Source organism: Podarcis vaucheri (genome assembly GCF_965113315.1).
Source record: "Podarcis vaucheri genome assembly, chromosome: 5".
Classification (NCBI taxonomy): Eukaryota; Metazoa; Chordata; class Lepidosauria; order Squamata; family Lacertidae; genus Podarcis; species Podarcis vaucheri.
Genome location: NC_138763.1, coordinates 48,262,298 through 48,282,330, shown reverse-complemented (window position 1 = coordinate 48,282,330; position 20,033 = coordinate 48,262,298). Strand labels below are relative to the sequence as shown.

At 40.6% G+C, this 20,033-nt stretch overlaps 1 protein-coding gene across 1 annotated transcript in view; it reads right to left on the bottom strand.

Annotated features, from left to right (window-relative positions):
* Positions 1-20,033, bottom strand: part of SORCS3 (sortilin related VPS10 domain containing receptor 3) — a 413,753-nt gene that overhangs the window by 20,717 nt on the left and 373,003 nt on the right. The window contains exons 19-24 of the mRNA XM_082225230.1: positions 19,581-19,767; positions 14,309-14,442; positions 10,078-10,201; positions 7,416-7,528; positions 5,433-5,564; positions 494-593 (exon numbers count right to left, since the gene is read on the bottom strand). Coding sequence (XP_082081356.1) covers positions 494-593; positions 5,433-5,564; positions 7,416-7,528; positions 10,078-10,201; positions 14,309-14,442; positions 19,581-19,767 — 790 coding nt within the window. The remainder of the gene's footprint in view (positions 1-493; positions 594-5,432; positions 5,565-7,415; positions 7,529-10,077; positions 10,202-14,308; positions 14,443-19,580; positions 19,768-20,033) is intronic.

Below are 20,033 nucleotides of genomic sequence, written 5' to 3'. Positions count from 1 at the left end.
CATCTTTGTTATTTGGATCAATTATATTGATTGTTTCTTGCAAATCTTTTATGTAATTGTCGTTCACCAACCAGAGCAAAAAAAACCTTGGGGTTTGTTTTTGCTTGTTCTTAGGGGGCAGTGAGCAGTTACATTTTTCAAGTGGCTCTCGAAACGAAAGTAGCATCTCCAGGGGGCAATACAACAATGTACACCTTACCATCAGCAAACATATACCAATATTGCAAACTTGGAAGGAAACTCACAGAGAACTGATAAGATATCTGACTGGATTATAAAGGAAATTGCCCTCCGCTTGTTTTTTGCTTCCCTTGAACCAAGACATATTGAAGACTTCTCCAGCTAGAAGTCTGGAAGTGATCTTCAAGTGTGGTGTCAAGGTCCATAGTCAGAAGGCAAACAATTACAATGCAATCTTTCTTTGGCTTTCTTCCTAGTAGACCTAAGGCTAACTACAAAGAGTTGCATTGTGTAGGGTTCCTTGCCAGCTTACCTAACGTTAGTTGAGTGACATACACAATGACTTCCACTCCAGGCTTCAGCTCAAATTGGACCAGATTCTGATTCAAAGCATTGAAGAGGATTTCAACAGCCTGAGGAAACAATGAATTATCCATTAACAACAGCACATCAGAAACTATAGGAAGAATCCCCACAGACACTTCCAATATACCAATGGAAAAGTCATCCTCTCGTTGTCAGACCTTGCATAGCAAAAAGAGCACAATCCACAAAGAAGATTTGAATAAATATCTTTTTTAAAGGGGAGAAACCCCTAAATGAGAGGGGAAATCCTCAGTCAGCCCACTGATGACAGAGCATATTCCGTGGAGATGGAACTGACTGTCATGGAGCAAAAAACTAGGACAAGAATAGCTGGAAACCTTACCTGAGCCATGCCACGCTGCAACATGTTGCTACAAATCCAATTTGTTTTTAAATTACTCCTACCATGCAATTCCCACCCCCACACAGAAATGTTTTCATAACCCCTAAGTTACTCATATTGGGCACAGCCAGGTATTAAAGTGGCATCTTGAAGGGCGAGAGGCAGACAATTTTCTGCTGGTTTAGTTTTGAATGAAAGTAAGTGTTATCAATAATATGAAGTATAACACAAAACTTTCAGCATCCTTCAGTGAGGGCCTTTTTTCCAGCCGGAACTAGCAGGAGCTCAGTTCCAGCACCTCTCAGGTGGGTGCCATTGCCATTATGAGAAAACAAGAGAGGCGTTCATGGTGAGTTCTGGCATCTCTTTTTCTAGAAAAATAGCACTGCTTGAAGTTCCCTTTTTTTGCAAGGGTTCTCTGCTTTCCAACTGAAGTCCCTTAACACCTCATTCCACAGTGTTTGGGTTCCTCAACTCTCTCTGGGCAGAATTTTTGGGAGTGTCTAAGGAACTGTAGAGGAAAGAAAGGGATGGGGAATTTGGAATTTCCCTTTTGTGAGGTTCCTTCTCCTTGTGGCTGTTAGGATCCAAGCCAATGTTGTTACCCTTTAACACTTATGACATACATCCAATTTCCCTGCAGAAACTTCTTTCCACATTCATATTGCCGTTGCTGACTTGCAGGAAAAAACCTGTCTTGTAACCTTTCAAGGCAAGATCTACATTTATAAGGGAAAGAAATAGCCTTTCAAAGTTCAAAGATTAGCATCTGAAGAGTCTACATTCTAAATATTTAGTTAAAAGAGTGACTCGGCCATGTAGATTCCTTATTAAACCTCGCAATCTTGATAGTCTCAAGGCAGGTAACGAACTCCATCTGGGTGTATTAAAACATACTGAACATCTGCAAGTTCTCAAATGACTTGGTGTGATAAAAGGGATCCTGATCAGTGTGCAGAGGTTATATAAGAACTGGTGCACTGTAGAGGTTAAAGACAGAAATCTCAGCTGTGCTGTAAACACACTGAGAGAAATAAAAACAGGGTTGATGTAATGAATTCAGAACTATTGTATGTGAATTCAATTCTCTACCAGCTTTTCAAGCAAAAACTAAGTGGTCATTTTGGTGGCAATTTTGTCCTCCTGAAGCCCTGTGCACTATTTGCTCCATGCAAAACCTGGTAAGAATGATGTTACATCACAGTATTGTCCCCAGGTCTCAGGGAAGGGAGGGACAAATGAGAGTTTTGCTGTTGTTTCATCCAGTTTGCATTGGGGGCGGGGAATCATTTAAAAAGGAAAGGCAAAATGGCAGCAGCAATTTGTGCTTCTACTGCAAGGGACATTGGACATCTCCAAGCCCTTAAAAATAAAAATAAATCGCCCACCTACACTGAAATGGTGCCCATTTTGTCCCCCTATTTTGCACAATAATTTTTCACCTGGAAAATTTCAGCACTACGGTGAACAATGAAAAGCATTCTGGAAGAGATAAGGATTATTCCTGGTTATTGAGCTGACATCCACAAGCTATCTGGCAGGCCATCAACAAGAGTAACTGGATTTTGCTGGAAAGTCTTTTTATACTTCCTGCTCCACATAAGGCCTCCAGAAGTGATACCGCTGATTTAATCACTAGTTAATTTCTGCATGGAAGCTTAAGCAAGCTTGTGCTATTGTTCATGACTCTAATCTCACCTTAATATCACAGCTGCTATTCATCACTGTAATTACCTATTTATTTAAGTAAATGGCTATTGAAACTTCCAGGTATAGTTTGTATGCAATATCCTAGCTGGGTTTATGGCTGAATACACTCTCAATAGGGATCTGTAACCAATCCTGCGTGTCTGAAAAATGTAATTGCATGATACATATGTTTTCAAACATGGGTGTGGATCATTCATTATGTGGCATTAGGTGTCCCACTCAAGTCACTTCTAGGCTTTCAATATATGGAGGAAAAAACAGCTCATCAAGGACTCAACATGCTCAGTAGGCACAGAGTTCTGGAATAGAGGTTGGAGTGGTAGGAACCCAGAACACTCTCTGCTGCAACAATTTGTTGCAGGGTCCCACGGGTAGAATCATGGTTTATTTAAAATATTTATATGCCACCCCATGATTATGTTCACAGAGTGATTAAGACAAAGATATAAACAGATTAAAATACATAAATTAATCAATAAAACATAAAAAACAACTCAACTGAAAGGGTTTTAAACGAATTAAAAGTTCTGTGGCAATAATAATAATAAAAGGTCTTCCTTCACCTGGCACCAAAATGAAAATACCAGGTGAGTCTCTCTGGGGAAAGTGTTGCATAGCAAGGGAGCTGTCATTGAAAAGGCCCCCCTTGCCAGAAACCACCCACTATACTTCACCTGGCTGGGTACCTGGAAAAGGATATTTTAAGTTCCAGGTAAGTGCATATAGAGACGGGCAGACAGGAGACAGATACCCTGACTGAAAGCTATGAAGAACTTTCGAGGTCAAAGCTGACACTTTGAACTGAGCCCAGAAATAGTGTAGCAAAGTCGCTGGCATTATATGCTTGCACCATCTAGAAGCCTGAAATTTGGATGGGTGAACGGCTGTTAGAGTGACCAAATGCAAAGCAGAATACAGCTGCTATACTTTTAGGTGCTTTGTAGAAGGGCACATTTTGTCAGATCGAAACTTATTGTACAGAGATTAGGAAAGCTGCATCTGCTGAAATTCTATATTCTAAACACCTATTAAAAATACAATGTCCTCCACTGAATCTTGTTACTCTAATTATAGTAATTGCCTGGTACTGGCAGATAATATTGATGGAGTGAGCATGCCAGAAATCTGTAGGAACAGTGAAAATCAATGGAATGCAGTTCTCCTTGGATATCAAATGTATCGGAAGGACAAAGGAGCTGCTTATTTCAAATAAGGCGTAAAGCCCAATATATTTATATATATGGGTGACACCAAAATGCTAAAAGAATTCATCAAGGCAGCTTAAGTAACAGGTGTTTACAGCTACCTTCATGCTTACTTGGTAAATGTTAAAGACAATATTGCAAGGTCCTAATGCTTCCCTTTGAAGCTCTAAATGGTTTTGGCTTGCCAGATGGGCAGAGCTGCAGAATGTTGCTGCAGTTTACCGGGATGGAGAGAAGATGAGCAAGGCAAGGGAGATGCCTGCATAGTGTAGGTTCACCATGAGGAGTGATTTATTGGCTCTGGCATTGCACCCTCACAGCACCAACATCCCAGCTGCCTTGCCTAGGTAACTGGCTAAAACCATATTCCAGAATGCAACAGGTGGGTGGGTTTCTGTGCTGGTCCTAATAGATTGGAAATATATTATGAAGAACATGCCACCTGGTCAAGTACACTTCTGTACCCTGACCAGTAGAAGACGTCCCATATATATTTTTTCCCTTGGAAAGGGGGCGGGGAGGCAAATTCATCCCAGGACAGGCTGGAAGAACATACTTCTATTACTGTATTTTATTCTGGCACGACTAGTTTAGTCATGCCCATTGTTCAATGCTCCATAAGGATTAAAATGTTTCTAATGAAGAAATAATAAATAAAATGCATATATCTAATAAAGAGCTGTGCTAATAAAGGAAAGTTAGTCACGCAGCTACCAAGAGAGAGGTAAGTCTTCGTTTCCTTGTAAGTGTGGTTGCGATTGGATGCAGTAGGTAGGCCTTGTCCAAGTGCTTGGGAACAGTGGCCACAACCCTATCAAAACCAGCATATAGGCAAGTAGAAAACTGCCATGTCCATCCACCTCTTATAAATTTCAAAATCTTTTTTTTAAAAAAAAAAAAGTTCAAAGGTAACTGAACAATATTAATAGGAGGTCAAATCCAATCAGACAACTCTAAAGCTTCAAATTATATATGCCTACAAGTTCAACAAAGTACTCCATGAGAGGAATTCAACATAGCCCTGTAAACCTCCCTGTGATGCTCTGATGAAGGGTGGGATACAAATTGAATAAATAAGATGATAAATAATAGCACTAAGAAAGCTGTTCCATCGGCACGAGCATTTCAACTGACAGAACTATCTCCGCTCTCTTCCTCCACATGTCATTTCTCCCAATCCCCTGAGCCAATCTGGAGAGACACAGGGGGCACGCAAGGGAAGGAGAGAGATTGAAAAGCCCCATTGCACTTGCAGAAGACCTCACACATGCTTTTGCTAGCAGAACTCATTAGTTGAATCTGATAGAGGCAGATTTAGGGGAGCATGACTGGTTTGGTCACACTAGGCATGGAGCCTTGGGGGTGCCGCAACTAGGAGGTACAATGGAAGGCAAGAGGTGGGAAGAGGGATTTTGGTGCTGCTGAAATTGGAGACCCCAAGGTCCACCACTGATTCTGGTCCCATATTTGATCCTCTATTTAAATCTCTAAAGCATTCAATTCCTAGGACATTGCGCAGAGATCGATATTTACAACAACTTGAGGAAATCAGCATTGGTGTGGTAATTTGCCACAAACCACAATCTTAATAGCTGGAATGCATGAACAATGAGAAGCATTCTCCTTACCAGCTCCAGGTCACCTTCACTGCCTTTCCTTCTCTCAGAGGTGTTTTGATGGGGCAAGATGAAAAGCTCTGCAGAGGTGGGCAAACCATGGAACACGGCCACCAAAACTTGCTCTTCAGGGATGCCAGTCACCTAAAGAAGAGGACCAGAAGGAGGATTAGTAGTAATCATAAGGGTACTCTTTGTTCAACTTCTTGTATGAGTTCTAATATGAAAAGAGAAGATAAGAAAGCATTGGGTTCTTCTATACATGAGATACCAATGGTTTTGCAAGACCAAACCATACTTCTTCTCAACAACCCCATAAAAATGAAAGTTGCGGTCATATCCTGCTACTGAGAATATACTGGTAGATTTTGGGTGATATGAAGTACATCAGCAAGATGTTCTGACTCGCTAAATTATACTGCCGAAACGTATAAGTGGTGTGGAGGGAGAGAGACAGTTGCTCCATTCAAGTATACCACTCAAAATACATTCCTAACCTCAGATTTGCAACAGCAATCATGCATGATAACATCCCAGAATCCAAAAAAATCAGCTGCATTATTATAGCATACAGGTATATACATTTTTGAATGCCAGCTTTTTGCTGTCTGATCCTAAATAGGCTGCACAGTATATTGTAACATAAATGTAACAACAATATTAATACTGTAGTATACAATTTATTGTATCTTTCGATTGCATAAATAGTAACCAAGCCACATTATTTTCCCCCAGCTATAGATAGCTGCTAATAAAACTTCAAATGCAAAAAGCAGGTGTGATTGGGCTAGAACAGACCAAAAGTTTTCTTGGAAGCTGGCATATTTGAACAATGTACTGCTTGCAACAGTACATGCTTGCAGTGTACATCTTGTTTGCAAGATGCTGCAAATGAAGTTTGCTTGCTTGCTTATTTATTTATTTATTATCTCTGAGCAACAGGAATGCATTTGATCAAAGGGAGCAGAATTATCATTAAGTCACACTGAGAAAGTTTTTCAGCAGTGGGGATAACAAGTAGGCAAAAAAACCTGCAAATTTTCACACTTTGTTTACCGAGTGCGAAAACTCAGTATGCCGAGCAGATTTTAAAAGGCAACATGAACATAAGCCATCTGCAATGAAAAAGAACAAGTAATAATAAAGAGAAATTTGAGACAAAATATCGGAAGGTCTTTCTCGGATCCAGCTTTACAGTCTTCTTATATTTATATCATTCTTATCTCCTAATGTCACAAGGTGAGTGCTGATGCTCACATAGCCAAAACAGTACTACCCACATACAGGAAGGATGTATCAGCAGGCTCAGGGGACCCCTTAAGTTTACAGAAGTATACAATATATATTAAAAATAAAATAAAAAGTGGGCAAATGCCCTTCCAAAAGAGAAAAGCAGGTTGTGCATATGTGTGCAACTCTCACACAGTACAACTCAACTATTGTTTCTCAAATGAAAGCAACAGGACATGGTTCTAGAAATGACTAAAAAATGACTATTCCAAAGAATAGTCTCTCTTAAGCTCTCATTGTGTCCCAGGGATCCAAAAAGATCTCAAAGAAGTGAGAAATGAACTGCAAAGGTCATAGACAATTATATACTTACTGGAATAATGAGAAATTCCTATATCCATATAATGACAATAATAATGATCTGCACACCTCCACACACCCCAGTTGCTGGGTGGATGAATGAGATTAAAGACTGCAAAACATTTGTTATGATAGGAAGCGGATGATTTTTTTGTAAGTCCCTTGTTCAGGGAACAAACTGAATTCAGTTGCCTTTCCTTGAAGGGTTTTGCTGGTGTTCTGGAAAGTGTTGGAAAATATTTACAAAGTCCTATTACGGTACTTGGCTTTAGATAAAAATGCAGCGGCTGCTAATGCTGCTAATTGTGAACAATAGCCTCCCTTTTCTGAATTACCCTGCAATAGATTACTTAGACTGTAAGAAAATCACCCTTATTATTAATTGGTCTGCTTGTGAATACTTACTTGCACCAAGGCTCTCTTGATGACTCTGCCAATATCCTCTCTCCATTCAGGTATGTCCGGATTGTGATAATCCAAATTGGGAGAGAATGATAATAACTGAGACTGGAAATATTCTGCAGAGACAGAATCACAGTCAAACTCCATTGTAATCCTGCCAGCCAGCCAGCTGTTTAAGCTGAGATGGTTAAGGTGCATCAGTTTCTATGTTAGACAAGAAAGATCTATTTTACAGCTTAAGGCTGGTAGAGCAGAAACACATGTTCTCAGAAATGCAAAATCCACCAGACATTTGGAATACCAACTAACTTTTCTGCTCCTTAAATCTATAGGAAGAATCCTTATTCTTGGTCCTGCCCCCCAAACTAATTTTTAAAGATTACTTTTTAGATGTTGAAAATATTCATTTTCCGGACCTCAGACTCACTGTGTCAAACAGCAGCTCTAAAATGTGAAGTTTCATACACCTACCTACCTAACAAAAATGTATGTCTGGAAGCAAAGTTAAAGCTCACCTTTGACTTTCCCAAATGATTGAATACTTAAATATAGCTGAGTGGAGCAGAAAAGTTCCCTCTAGGATAAGAATGGCTTAAATTTGAATCCATAACTTTTAGGAACATAAGAAAAATCTAAACACTTGGTTATACTACTGTGGTGGTGACGAATATTATACATAAGCTTGGTCCCAAACCCAGGGGAACAATACTTAAACAATAACTTCCCATTTAAAAGTTGAAACAATACTATAAAAATTGTTCATTTTGCACTGAAATATCCAAAGTGAAGAGTGAGATGAAAAAGATTGAGGGAAGGGGAGAATAGTGCAGTACCATATAAATTATATATACTAATATACTAGTAAGAGAGTAAAATAAAGGAAAGGAGACAAAATACTAGATTGCTTTTTTAATCAACCACTTTTTCCCCACCCCAGGACACTTTGTATGAGAAATGGGCTTGTTCTTGTATTATACTTGGCATGCATTGTGCTCCACTGAACAAATCCTTACTGCAAATCTTCTGTTTTCCAAAAGCAGGAATTATCTGTTTGTTAGCCCCATGTGCAGCCATGAGTAGTTATGCATAACAAATCAGATACCAATTGAGCTAATGACAGGCGAATCAGGATACTGCAATTCATGAGGCACTAGGAAATTACTTCCTAATTAACTGACTGCAGGAGAGCAAGGGAAATTTCAATGGCAGCCAAGTTTATAGATTCACAGAGCTGGACCTCTTCTCTGACCCATCACAGAATGCCTTCTTGTCATTAGTAGAGTGAGTAAGAAGGAGTCTGAGAGTCTTGCCATCCATATTTCCCAGTGGTCCTGCTCTGTCTCAGCCTCTGTCCCCATCACTCTTTCATTCTCCTACTTGAATTATATGTTCCTTGCCTGCCTCAACTATCTTAATGTAGTTGACCTGATCTACTGTCACAATGGAGCTTTAGAAGCAAGGTCTTGATGCCATTAGCTTAGATGTCATAAGAGAGCCTGGGTAATTGAAACCAGGGATGATGAATGCTTGTGGAGAGGGCAGGGGAGGTAATAGGAGGCCTCAGAATATTTATGTCAAAGTCCTCAAGTAGTAGATGGACAGAATACACTTGTCAATTGTGTATGTAGTAAAAGGAAGTCCCCACCCTGCACTCAGCTCTCACCTGTGGCTCCTAGAAGCTGTTAGCATGGGACAGTGGCCACACCCTGGGAAATAGCTTTGAATGGCCAACTAAACAAAGTGAGGGTAGCTGATGGGTCTTGAACGCTTGGTGAGTTAGGGACAGGCTCTGATGGATTGAGTGGATAAGACCAATAGTGGGTCCAACAGTCAAGAAGGTGGTTACTGCATGTGCTGTAGAGGGGAATGAGGAGCAAATGGGGCTTGTCAACCTGGGAAGGTTGCCCATCTAGGAGAAGGAAGACCTCCACTGCCTTGTGGCTATACATACCCATTCATGGGAAATGCTGAGAAAAAAATCATACCTGCTGCTTTCCAGGACATGTTCAGGAAAAGAAAAGGATAAGGAGTAAGCCCTACACAAATTGAGAGTGGAGTCCCTAAGATGGTTGGATGGCATCTTGCACACCTCCTTCTGGCAACTCCTGCAGCCAAGCTGGTGCCAAATGTATTGTGAGGCTGAGAGTGGGGTCTTGTTGTAGTCCAGGACCTCCATACACTTTGCCCAGGCTTGTGTCCTGGATAGGTCATTTCAGTGCTGCTATTGCAGCAAAAACAATGTGGGAGGCAGCAGTTAGGAGTTAGTCTCTGCAACCACAGTAGATGCTGTGATGCCACAGCAGGTGCTGTAATTCTCCATGGGTTTGGCTTCATCCCCAGAGGTGCACTCCGTTATCTCTCAAGACAGACAGATGCCAACAACAAAAGGTAGTAACTCCTGCAGGTTTTTAGGCATCGTGTTTATCCTTCATTCTGGGCTCCTTTAAGACCTAAGTATCAAAGGATGTAAGGAGGATTGTTATGTCTTAAAGGAACCTAGAATGAAGCCTGCAGCAGTTACCTTTGACTGCATGCACAATCCCAAGTGTTTTCTGTCCACTGTTAAACTCTGTGGTGGGGCTGGTGAAGTGGGGGATAGAATTGGAAGAGGAGCCAGAAACAGCTGTTGGGGGGGTATCTCTTGAATTAGTCTGTGTCTGCTTACCATGTACAGCAATGTTCTTGGTGTCCTGGATGAGGACACTGCCAGCTGAGACCTGCACTGTGACAGTATTCCTTCCTTCCGCAGTAAAAGTATAAGAGATGCTGCTGTCCAAGGTGATGAATGGCTGTAAAAGTAATATGCATTCATAGTTAATTTAGTATTCTATTCCATGAATCACAGGGGTCACACACACAAAAATACGGATTTGAATGCATCAGTTTAGTTTCTATATATGAGTGGGAAAAGAGTCACCAACTAGCTCCTAGGAATGCGTGGCTCCTCTAAAGTGGGGCAAATTTGTAACATTCCTGAGAAGAATCCTCCAGTGGCTTCTCCCAGGGAATGACTTCTTATAGGCATGAGGGCTGCTTAGCCAAATCAAGAAGGGGCAGGGGCTAGACTTATTAAGCTTCCTTCCTTCCTTCCTTCCTTCCTTCCTTCCTTCCTTCCTTCCTTCCTTCCTTCCTTCCTTCTTTCCTATTCCACTGTTTTACCTCACTTTACATGCACACCTTGGTGAATGCTAGACAGTGAGGCCATAGTGTGCATGTCAGGTTCACATGCCCAAGGTTGATGTAGTCAAGAGGGAGAATTTCATTTGGGTCCTTTGCTCCAATTACCATGGGTTGTGGCTGCAACCATGCCCAGGAGATGGGAGTGTGGAGATCCAGTCCCTCCTAATACCATACATTTTGCATATTGAGTCCTCTTTATGGGTATGATGGCAAGAGTCAGTCATTCAATGAAACAAATCTAGCTTGGGTGCAGAATTACAACCCACTCTGGGGACTTCAGCAGTGCTTTCCAAGTCAAGAAATATATAAGAAGCCAGTTTTGTTTTAAAAATTGCCTCCCTTTTATGGTGTATGTCCTATTAGATCATGGCTGATTTCACCCCCATCACAGAGTTTTAACATTCAGGTAGCTCCTTAGATTTAATTCATGCACTGAGGTCTGGGAACTAACTCTAAATTAAATCAAGGAGTTTAAGGTTCATTTGCTCAAAACCTATTAGACAGCCAGACACATTTATTAAACTGGACCTGTGTTAATCCAAGCAAATTGGCCTTTAGGTATATTGCTAAAGCAGTGGACCAGCAATTCACTACAATAGCTCTATCTAGAAAAAGAAATTAAGGCTCGTCTAGGGGGGTACCTTTCCCTTTTTAGGATGTGTATAAAATGGAGTTGTATATTGCAGTGGTACCTTTAAAGCAGGAGGCTACAGTGAAGCGATGAGTCTACAAATAGCCTAAATTGCCATCTCTATCTGCGTCACTCCTCCCATGGGTTAAAGGCATCAGAATCTGGCTATTCTACAAAAATCAAAGTCAGTTTATACTGCACAGCGTCTTCGGTTAATGTCCTAACTGGCAGTGCAATGAAGTATTTGCCTGATTCTTGCCATCACATTGCCAATTTGCTGTTTTAATGTGATAAATCTGTTCAGGAAAAATTACTTCTCATGCAGTGAAAAATCAGTCTGGCTGTGCCACATGGCAAGTTGTAATGCAAAATCAAGACGGCTGTTTGGCCGCAACTGGTTTTCAGACATGTGGAGTGGCTATCTTATTTACAGCAGAACTTGAATAGAATCAGTTTTATCCCAAGCTTGAGTCTGAGATCCCCCCAACCAAGCTCTCACCTATCCGTGGTGCCAATCTCATTCTATCACTGTACTCAGCAATATGGCGCTTCCACTGTGGAATGCCAGGTTGGTCCTTAATAAAATCATGCTGATCCATCATGCTGAATGTCAATGAGCAGGCTGTCCTGGCGTGTACTACCAAGACCTGGGTAGGGGAAAATGGGCGAGTCAGTTCTGACTAAACTCTGCCCACGAGGGTATATGGTGCAATATTAGCCCAGACTGGAGGGGCAGGAAGGAGGTGCTGCTGTAGTCTATAGGAATTTTACTTCCTACCACTGGAAAATCCCTCTGTCTTGGAGAGGGAATGGAGGGTCTGCATCTGGTGTTGGGCCAGAGGTGCAGCCTAGGGATGCTATCGGCGCACTGCCCACCCTGCCGCTCATCATAAGTGCTGTTTTCCAACACCAACGGCAACATCAACCATCCCAACAGATTAATGCCTACTATAAAAGCAGCAGCAGTACCCACCAACCATTTTCTGTGATTTACAGGTCATGCTTTTGTTTGGATCAGTCTGAATATTAAAACTGCAAAAGACTCGCCTGGTGACTTAAATAATAGGATTATTATGGGGCTACATCAGCAAAGTCCTGCAATCAAGCTCTCCAAAGAGCAATGCTGGGGAACTGGGAAACGTTGCATATCATGTGGAGAAAGTATTTTGCTTTTGTTTAAACAAGAACATTGCAGAATGTGTGGCATGCTGTTGTTTTTAACCCATCAAATTTGAAAAGCTTTAGTGTAGATTTTTAGACTTTGTGGCTACAGATCAGTACTCCTGTGAAGAGTTCTAGGATTGCTCCCAAGCCTCGTGGGCTTGTGGTGCTCAAGGAAACAATCCCTAGAGTTCTTTGCTCCCGCAGAGTGCATCAATAGAGGTCAGAAAGTAATAACAACTCAGAACAGTGGAACCCCCTAGAGAGAATAAAGGCAGAAGGGCCCTGGGAGAACAGCAGTTTTGTAGCTGTTTTTAGCTCCCTTCCTTGTGAATCAGTGGAAAATATCAGTAAATCCTCAGACTATCAGAATGGCAGCTTAGCATTGCTTAGTATTCTGTTATGGCCTTCCCATGATTATTGCCATTTTGCAAAGCCAAATACTATTACCAGCTTTAAGCTGCCCCTTATTTTGGTGCCATTTTGCATCTGCAGCTTAAAGAGCTTTAAGTTTGTGAGTGCACCCAGGAATCAGAGGCATAAGCATAGATAAGATTTAAATTGCAGGTACAAAAATGCAACTACAATTACTCTCATTTGCAAATTCCAAGTGTAGATATCTCAGTATGTGAGAGAAACTACAATGTTTTGTTCTTTAAAAAAAAGAGGGGGGAGACCACCACTATTTTAGGTTCCAAATAGTTTCCAACCTAGCAAGTCAAAGTCAAATAGATGTCTTCTCTGACTAAATGCCTGCTAATGTCATTATGTGATGATGCTTCCCGGGGAGGTATGTGCCAAGAACACTCACAACTAAAATGACTGGGGACCTTTCCTATGTCCCACTCTTGCCCTAGGGTACAATATGATCTGATTCTGGCAAGTGGGGTTTAGATCCCCTGGGTGCATACTAGGGCACAAATGAGTTTCACACTGGACAATGGGCCAAGTTTGCAGGGCTCCATTCCTGCCCCACATGAATTCAGAATACATCCTATATTGCAGTGAAATGAGAAGTAGCAAATAAGCTCTATTTAATGAAAGCTCATTCACCAATACTGACCTTCTCATTTAGGAACTGCTGATACATTTGTGAGGAGCTGCTGAATATAGATTGAAACCCACAGTCTTTCAAGCAAGACATGAAATCCCAGTTTGTGGCTAAGCAATCGTACCAAGAAAATATTTTATCTTCCAGGTAAACATCTAAATTAAGCAATCACTAGAACATTCCCCCCACAAATATTTATGCAGATTCCTTAGTATCAGAATAATTTTTATCGGCATGGCTCTATGGAATAGGTGACTGATTGCGACTGAGCATTCAACAGCACTTTCGCTGTTCAGTTTCTCTGAAATGTCCCCAAAGGCATAAACAGCATGGGCAGCCTAAGAGAGTGCTGCTTACGATCTTAGCTTGAATTCACAGATGCCAAAAGTTATTCAGTCCCCATTGGATTTAAAACACTGTGTGAGATTCTAAAAATACAAGTGTGTTCTGACATTCATATTGGAAATGATGCTTATTTGATCACCAGTGGTTTTTAAATGCTGAGCAGAAAGCCCACCATTATCCAGTAGATATAGTGGTGTATAATTTTGAATTCTAGTAACAATAATAGCTTCTGCACACAACGTTCCAATAATAACCAACTGCACATTGTCAGAACTCATGCAAACAACAAGGGGTGGTACAAAAACAGAGAGAAAGAGAGAGATCGAGAGAGGGGCAGTGGCAAAGTTTAGAAAACAAAGAAGCTTTTTTTCAACAGCAAGGAAAAATTACCTTGCTTTTACCGCGGCTTCAAATAAGGTGGAGCTCCATATATAAAATCAAAACATCAGACGATTCAAATATGAATCCTTTCAAAGAAAATAAACAAGGTTTTATTTTTATTGTTTCATTTTAAAAAAAAGCTCAAACCTTTGTGTTGTTGCCGAACCACCAGAAGTATGTGAGGGTACCCGACTGATTGGGCCAAACCACAGCTGTGATATTTACTTCCTTATTCCTGATGGCCACAAAGGGGACCCTCAAATCGACACGCTCTACTGGACCTGTGGAAAGGAAACACAGTGAGATGTATTAGAAATTCCTTCTGTACAATTCTAATTTGTGCAAAGTGTGCAAATTTTAAAGCGGCTAAATGCAAAAATGCCTTTTTAAAAAACTTAATACACTTGTAGCAACCAAAGGTTGGTGGATAACAGTATATACAATTCCGCCTGTTGTACTGACAAAGAAATGTGCAACGACTCCAAATCTTTTCTTCTTTTTAAAATTAAACTTGTCTATGGCTTTGCTAACCAGTCATAATAGGGTTAAAGCTCACCATAATATCCGAGTCAGCTATGGAAACTACTTAACCTTGCCTTCACTGATAGCAATGATGTTCTACAAGTATGATCTGCGATGGCAATTTCACATGTCCATTCTGGGCAGAGTGGTAATTGCAGGCAGTGAACATGGGGTAATTATTCAGAGTAGATCCACTGGGAGAAATTCAATGCTGCGCTCATCTCATTGTCACTTCAGTGCAAGCATCTTTGTTTTCAGATGAAACAATCTCCCTCTCCTCCCCTTAACTTGCTGTTCTGGGGTTTCTCCTGACTTTCTAGAGCAGGTCTGGGGGAGGCATGGAGGGCATGAGAGGAGGGGGGCAGGGAAAGCTCCACTGCGCTAGCAGGAGCCCTTGTGATGGCTTCCATTAGCATTTTGCGTTAGTTGAATCCCACCCACTGAAATGAATGGACATTAGGTCCATTAATTTTGATAGGTCTACTGGGAGTACAACTTAGTTGAATACTTCCCATAGTCGCTTGTGGATAAGCCTTCAGTCTGTTGTGCTGTATTTCCTTACATTTTAAAACCGTATGCCATCTTTCTAAGTTATTGTACTAAAGCTAGTTTGCAAACTACAGAACTGTCAAAACACACAACGTAAACCGCATGGTCATCTTAAATAAATCCAAGCAACAATCCATTAGTAGTCTAGTTCCAGGATCCTTATGGTTCGTTTAACTTACTTGTCAAAAGGTAAAATCTATGGGCAGAATCTGTTTCTATATTCTACTTGGGTGCAGAAATAAAAGTTTAAATATATGCACATGCCCTATCAACTGTGGAGGATACATGCATGTAAGATTCAGGGATGTTTCTTTGAAATCCTAGGAATTAGGGTCCCATTCCATTTCCCAGTTACTGCATCTGAGACATATTTGAAAGGGATACACACTGAATATTGTACATGATTACTTTTCAGAATAGGCATGGAGCATAAGAATTTGTGCTCATATATTCCTTCTTACAAAGTACCTGAAATATTCTGGGAAGATACCTATAGAAAAGAGTGCTTTTTTATACAAAACCAAGCCCAAGCACATATGAAGTCGCAGAGGTTATGAAAACAGAAACTAGACTGGCAGGTGAAATGGTTTGTCTTAAAGCTAACCAAGTTACTGCAATGCCCTCAGAGCAAAACAGCAGACTTATAGTTAAGCTTTCATTTCAAGAAATTAGGCATTTAGGTTGTCACCAAGAGTGGACAAAAAAAAGTTACAAACAGATGGGAAAATCTGAAGTTTCAAACTGAAACTTTAGTTTTTCTCTCCATCTGGTTTCCCCCCCCCCATTGTTTTCGTTAGCAAGCGTGTATGGAACTGAATGATAATTTGTCATTGTTCTGCAGTGGGCATGCTCAAAATAACTGATCATTTCTTGAGCCTGCTCAGATATTACAGTCAGGTAAACTGCTCTAATTACAAGCAGGTGGGAGATCTCACCGTTAATCAACTTATTCTCTAGGCCAGTTCTAATATATTGTTTTGCATCCATAAGATGACTTTCTGAAAGATTCTTCAGTGCATACACATTAAAACCCATACATCACAATGCAGACACCAATCTGAAAAAACATTTATCTACACATGCACGCATGGACACAATAAGAGCCTGAATGAACCAATGGAAATGCATATGCAGGGGATGTTTCCAAGTCCTTAAAAAGTTTGTGCACAGGCCCATTACACAGATTTGCATAACATTTGCATCTGCTCATTTATAAGTTAGCAGATTTAGGCCAATTTTCATAGGGAAAGCTGTCCTGTAAGCAAATTTACCATTTTTAAAGTGATTTTTTTTTTAACGGGGGAAAGAAAGATTTGGAATCGATTACAAAAGAGCTAGGACTCAGACCCACTAGGCCACCCCCTTAACACTCCTGCTGGTGAACGCTCAAGGTCCAATATGTTCTGTCAGTATGAGTTTAAGAGAGTTTGCATAAAATATTTTTCTTCCATGGATATTTAACACTAGAGAGGCTTAATTATGCGTATCTGACACTGTAATCATGAACCTTATTCTTTGCACAGTCTCCGTGGGATCTCATGATAATTAGTCCTGGCTGGGAAAGGTAACCATGAAACATAATAAGATACTTCTATATACGGTCCTAGTGGAAAGGGCTTGATCTTTTGCACACATTCCACGTGAGTGCATGCAAAATGTTTGTGCAATGCAAAGCACCCACTAGCATAACCAAGGCTTGAAGGGCACAAAACCTGATATGAATGGCATCATTTCTCTACCAGGGATACTGGGACTTTAAATAATACCTTCATTCCAGCAGGGAAAGTGAACTTGTAAATACCTATCCCACTTCATCACTACTCCAATAAGTAGTAGTAGTAGTTATTTATTAAATTTCTAGACCACATGTCATTTGAAGACCAGAGAGTGGTTGACAATATAGAAACACCAAAACATATTCCATGTTCCATAGGAAACAAAAACAATACCCTTTAACCCTACCCTCCACCCCCGTTTGAAAGGCCATGGATTGTTTAGATAGCCAAAGGCCTGGGGAAAGAGGAATGTTTTTTCCTGTCTAAAGATATGTAATGAAGGCACCAGGTGAGCTTCCCTGGGGAGCATTTCACATGCAGGGAGCCTCCACAGAAAAGGCCCATTCTCATGTTGCCACCCTCCAGACCTCATGAGGAGGTGGCACATGAAGAAGAGCCTCACTCTTGAGCATCAATTTCTCCATGCAACCTAATTCAATCATCCTTAGCAGGAATATTAGACTTGTGCAGTTGAAGCACAACTCAGTCTTATGATTCTCAGTTGGTTAAGATGAATAGGCAGAGGTGGTAGAAATCCTACAATGCTGACAGCATTGAAGAAGGAACCATAAAGACTATAAGGTACTTTAAGACATGCAGATGAAGGGTGATGTTTGAGCAATTCATTAATGCATTTGGCTTCCATAATCTTTACAGCAGCATTCTGCTATTTGACTACAACCCACATATTTCCCAGTCCAGTCATTGGTCATGCTGGCTGGAGGTGATATGAACAGAGATCCATTTAACTTAGTATGATCTACCCAGTGCAGCCAATGTAATGGCTTCCATAAGTTGTTGGATTACAGCTTCCATCATACTTGACAAATGGCCACGATGGCTGCAGCTGATAAGACTTAGAGTACAACAAGATATGGACTTTAAATGTTCAGTGCAAATGAAGCCTTTCTCTCTAAAACTAATTGGAGAATTCTGTATAAGAAGAGCAAAAAACCTCAGTTTCACAATCTTTCTTTGTGACATTATCACCAAAAAAACATTCTCAGAACTTGATCCCAACTGTTTCTTGTAAAAGGCTGACATCATTGTTCCCTGTAACTTTTTGCCTGCCAACCTTCAATGCAGAAAATCTGCCAGACTTCTTTTTAATGTCCTACTCCTCTGATCCTTCCTTCTACCCTCAATCAGTAGAAAATCATAGTAGCATCTTTCGTTGCTGGCATGCTTCAGGTGAAGTGCAAATGAACAGCTGAAACAATCATATTTCAAATACATGGTTTGCACTCTGAAACGTCAAACTCTGAAATGTGAGTTGCCTATGGTTACTACACATGATACTTGCACCCAAAAAGCAGGGTCTCCCAATCTTTTAGGGCCCAGGAACACATTTAGAAATATAAGCAACTACCGTGGGTGTCACAAAATATTCATTTCACAAAAGAAACACTGGTAATGCCCAGAATCCTCCCACCAAAACTCCTAGAGACCACTAAAAAATAAAACACAGACCAAAAGTAGGCAACCTCTTCCCCTCACAAACAACCAAAACAAATTCCAGTAGAAAATTGGGAGGAGTGGGGTTCCTGGTGGATGCCAAGCGAGCCTTCTGAGGGTGCCACACTAGGAACCTTAGCAAAAGAACCACCAGGAATTCAAAAAGGTAAGAAGAAAATATTTTAGGAAATACCTTTTCATAGAATCAGTAGCAATTCAAATTTATCAAGGAAAAGAAATGCAGATGGGCAATATCCAACATCACATAACTAGATTTTCCTTTACACCTTCTTCCACCTGCAACACCCCCCCTCCCCCATTCCATTCCAGAGAGGCACATGTGTGTTCTGCCACTGCTGACTGTTCTATTGGTGGAAAGACACTACTGGATTTCACTCTATGTTTTCAAACCTACGTAAGAATATTATATAAGTTCATGCAATTGTTTTATTTACAGCTCAATTTATGGCTGTTGCTTTGTACCATACATTTACAATTTGTATATTTGTTTTTAGTGTATTTGAACAAAGTTGTATAAATTCTCACCAGTTTTAGCCACTCCAAAACTCTAAATGGCTAGCACTGAGTTTAATTAGCTGCAAGTTCAGAGCAATGTGCTCTGTTAAATACAATTTATAATAGGTTTTTTTTTTTACAAAAGAGGCAAGGATGGAATTGAGCATGGGGTCAAGCTGATAGGACTCCTTAGGTGAGCACTGGTGAATCATTGCCTTGTGCCCAGAAATCAGTGTGAGAAGTTAGTCATGATCAAGTGAAGTCCCAGTGATTTCAGTGGGGAGAAGTTCAACTCTAACTGGATCCACCCTGTTGGTCCTTGTTCACCATATGTAAAATAAGAACATTCAGGCTGAAATCCTACGCTCATTTACCTCCCTATGGGACTTACTAGTGTACAGGATTGTGCTTCAAGAAGATAGTTCAAGGTTGTTGTACAAATGAATGAGATAAGAATGGTAAAGCATGTCAAACAGTAAAAAAAAACCCAAGTAATTGTAATATGGAAAACAGGAATTAAGGATGGAGTCTTCCAAAACAATGAACTATGCATGCAGTCTATGGAGGGGCTTTTTCAAAGCCCACCCGAGGTAACTACTTACAGATCACATGCAGGAAGAGTGCTGCCAGATCAGAACCCAGGTTGTTTTCTGCATAAGCTGTCACTTGGAAGATCCCAGTGCTCTTATAAATGTGTCGGATACCATCCTCTATAGGGCTGAAATTAGCATAGGACACAGCAGTACCATCTCCAAAATCTAGTTGGATATTTGTCCTCTGGAGATCACCCTGCAGAAGGAAACACAGTGGTTTAGCAATGTGGCTGATAAGGGTGATTTATGTTATACACTGCACTGCTACTAAGGATAACCTTATTAGCATAAACATGGCCCAAAAGCTTTGAACTTTTCCTGCAATTCAGTAAGTGACCACCTGATATTTGCTGCAGGATATATTCGGTAATAAAAAATGAGAAAAGAAAAGAAAGGCAGGGTAGATTTTCTAAATGTTAAAGTTTGTGCCATATAGTTTAGGGTTGGTTGATTTATATTTTC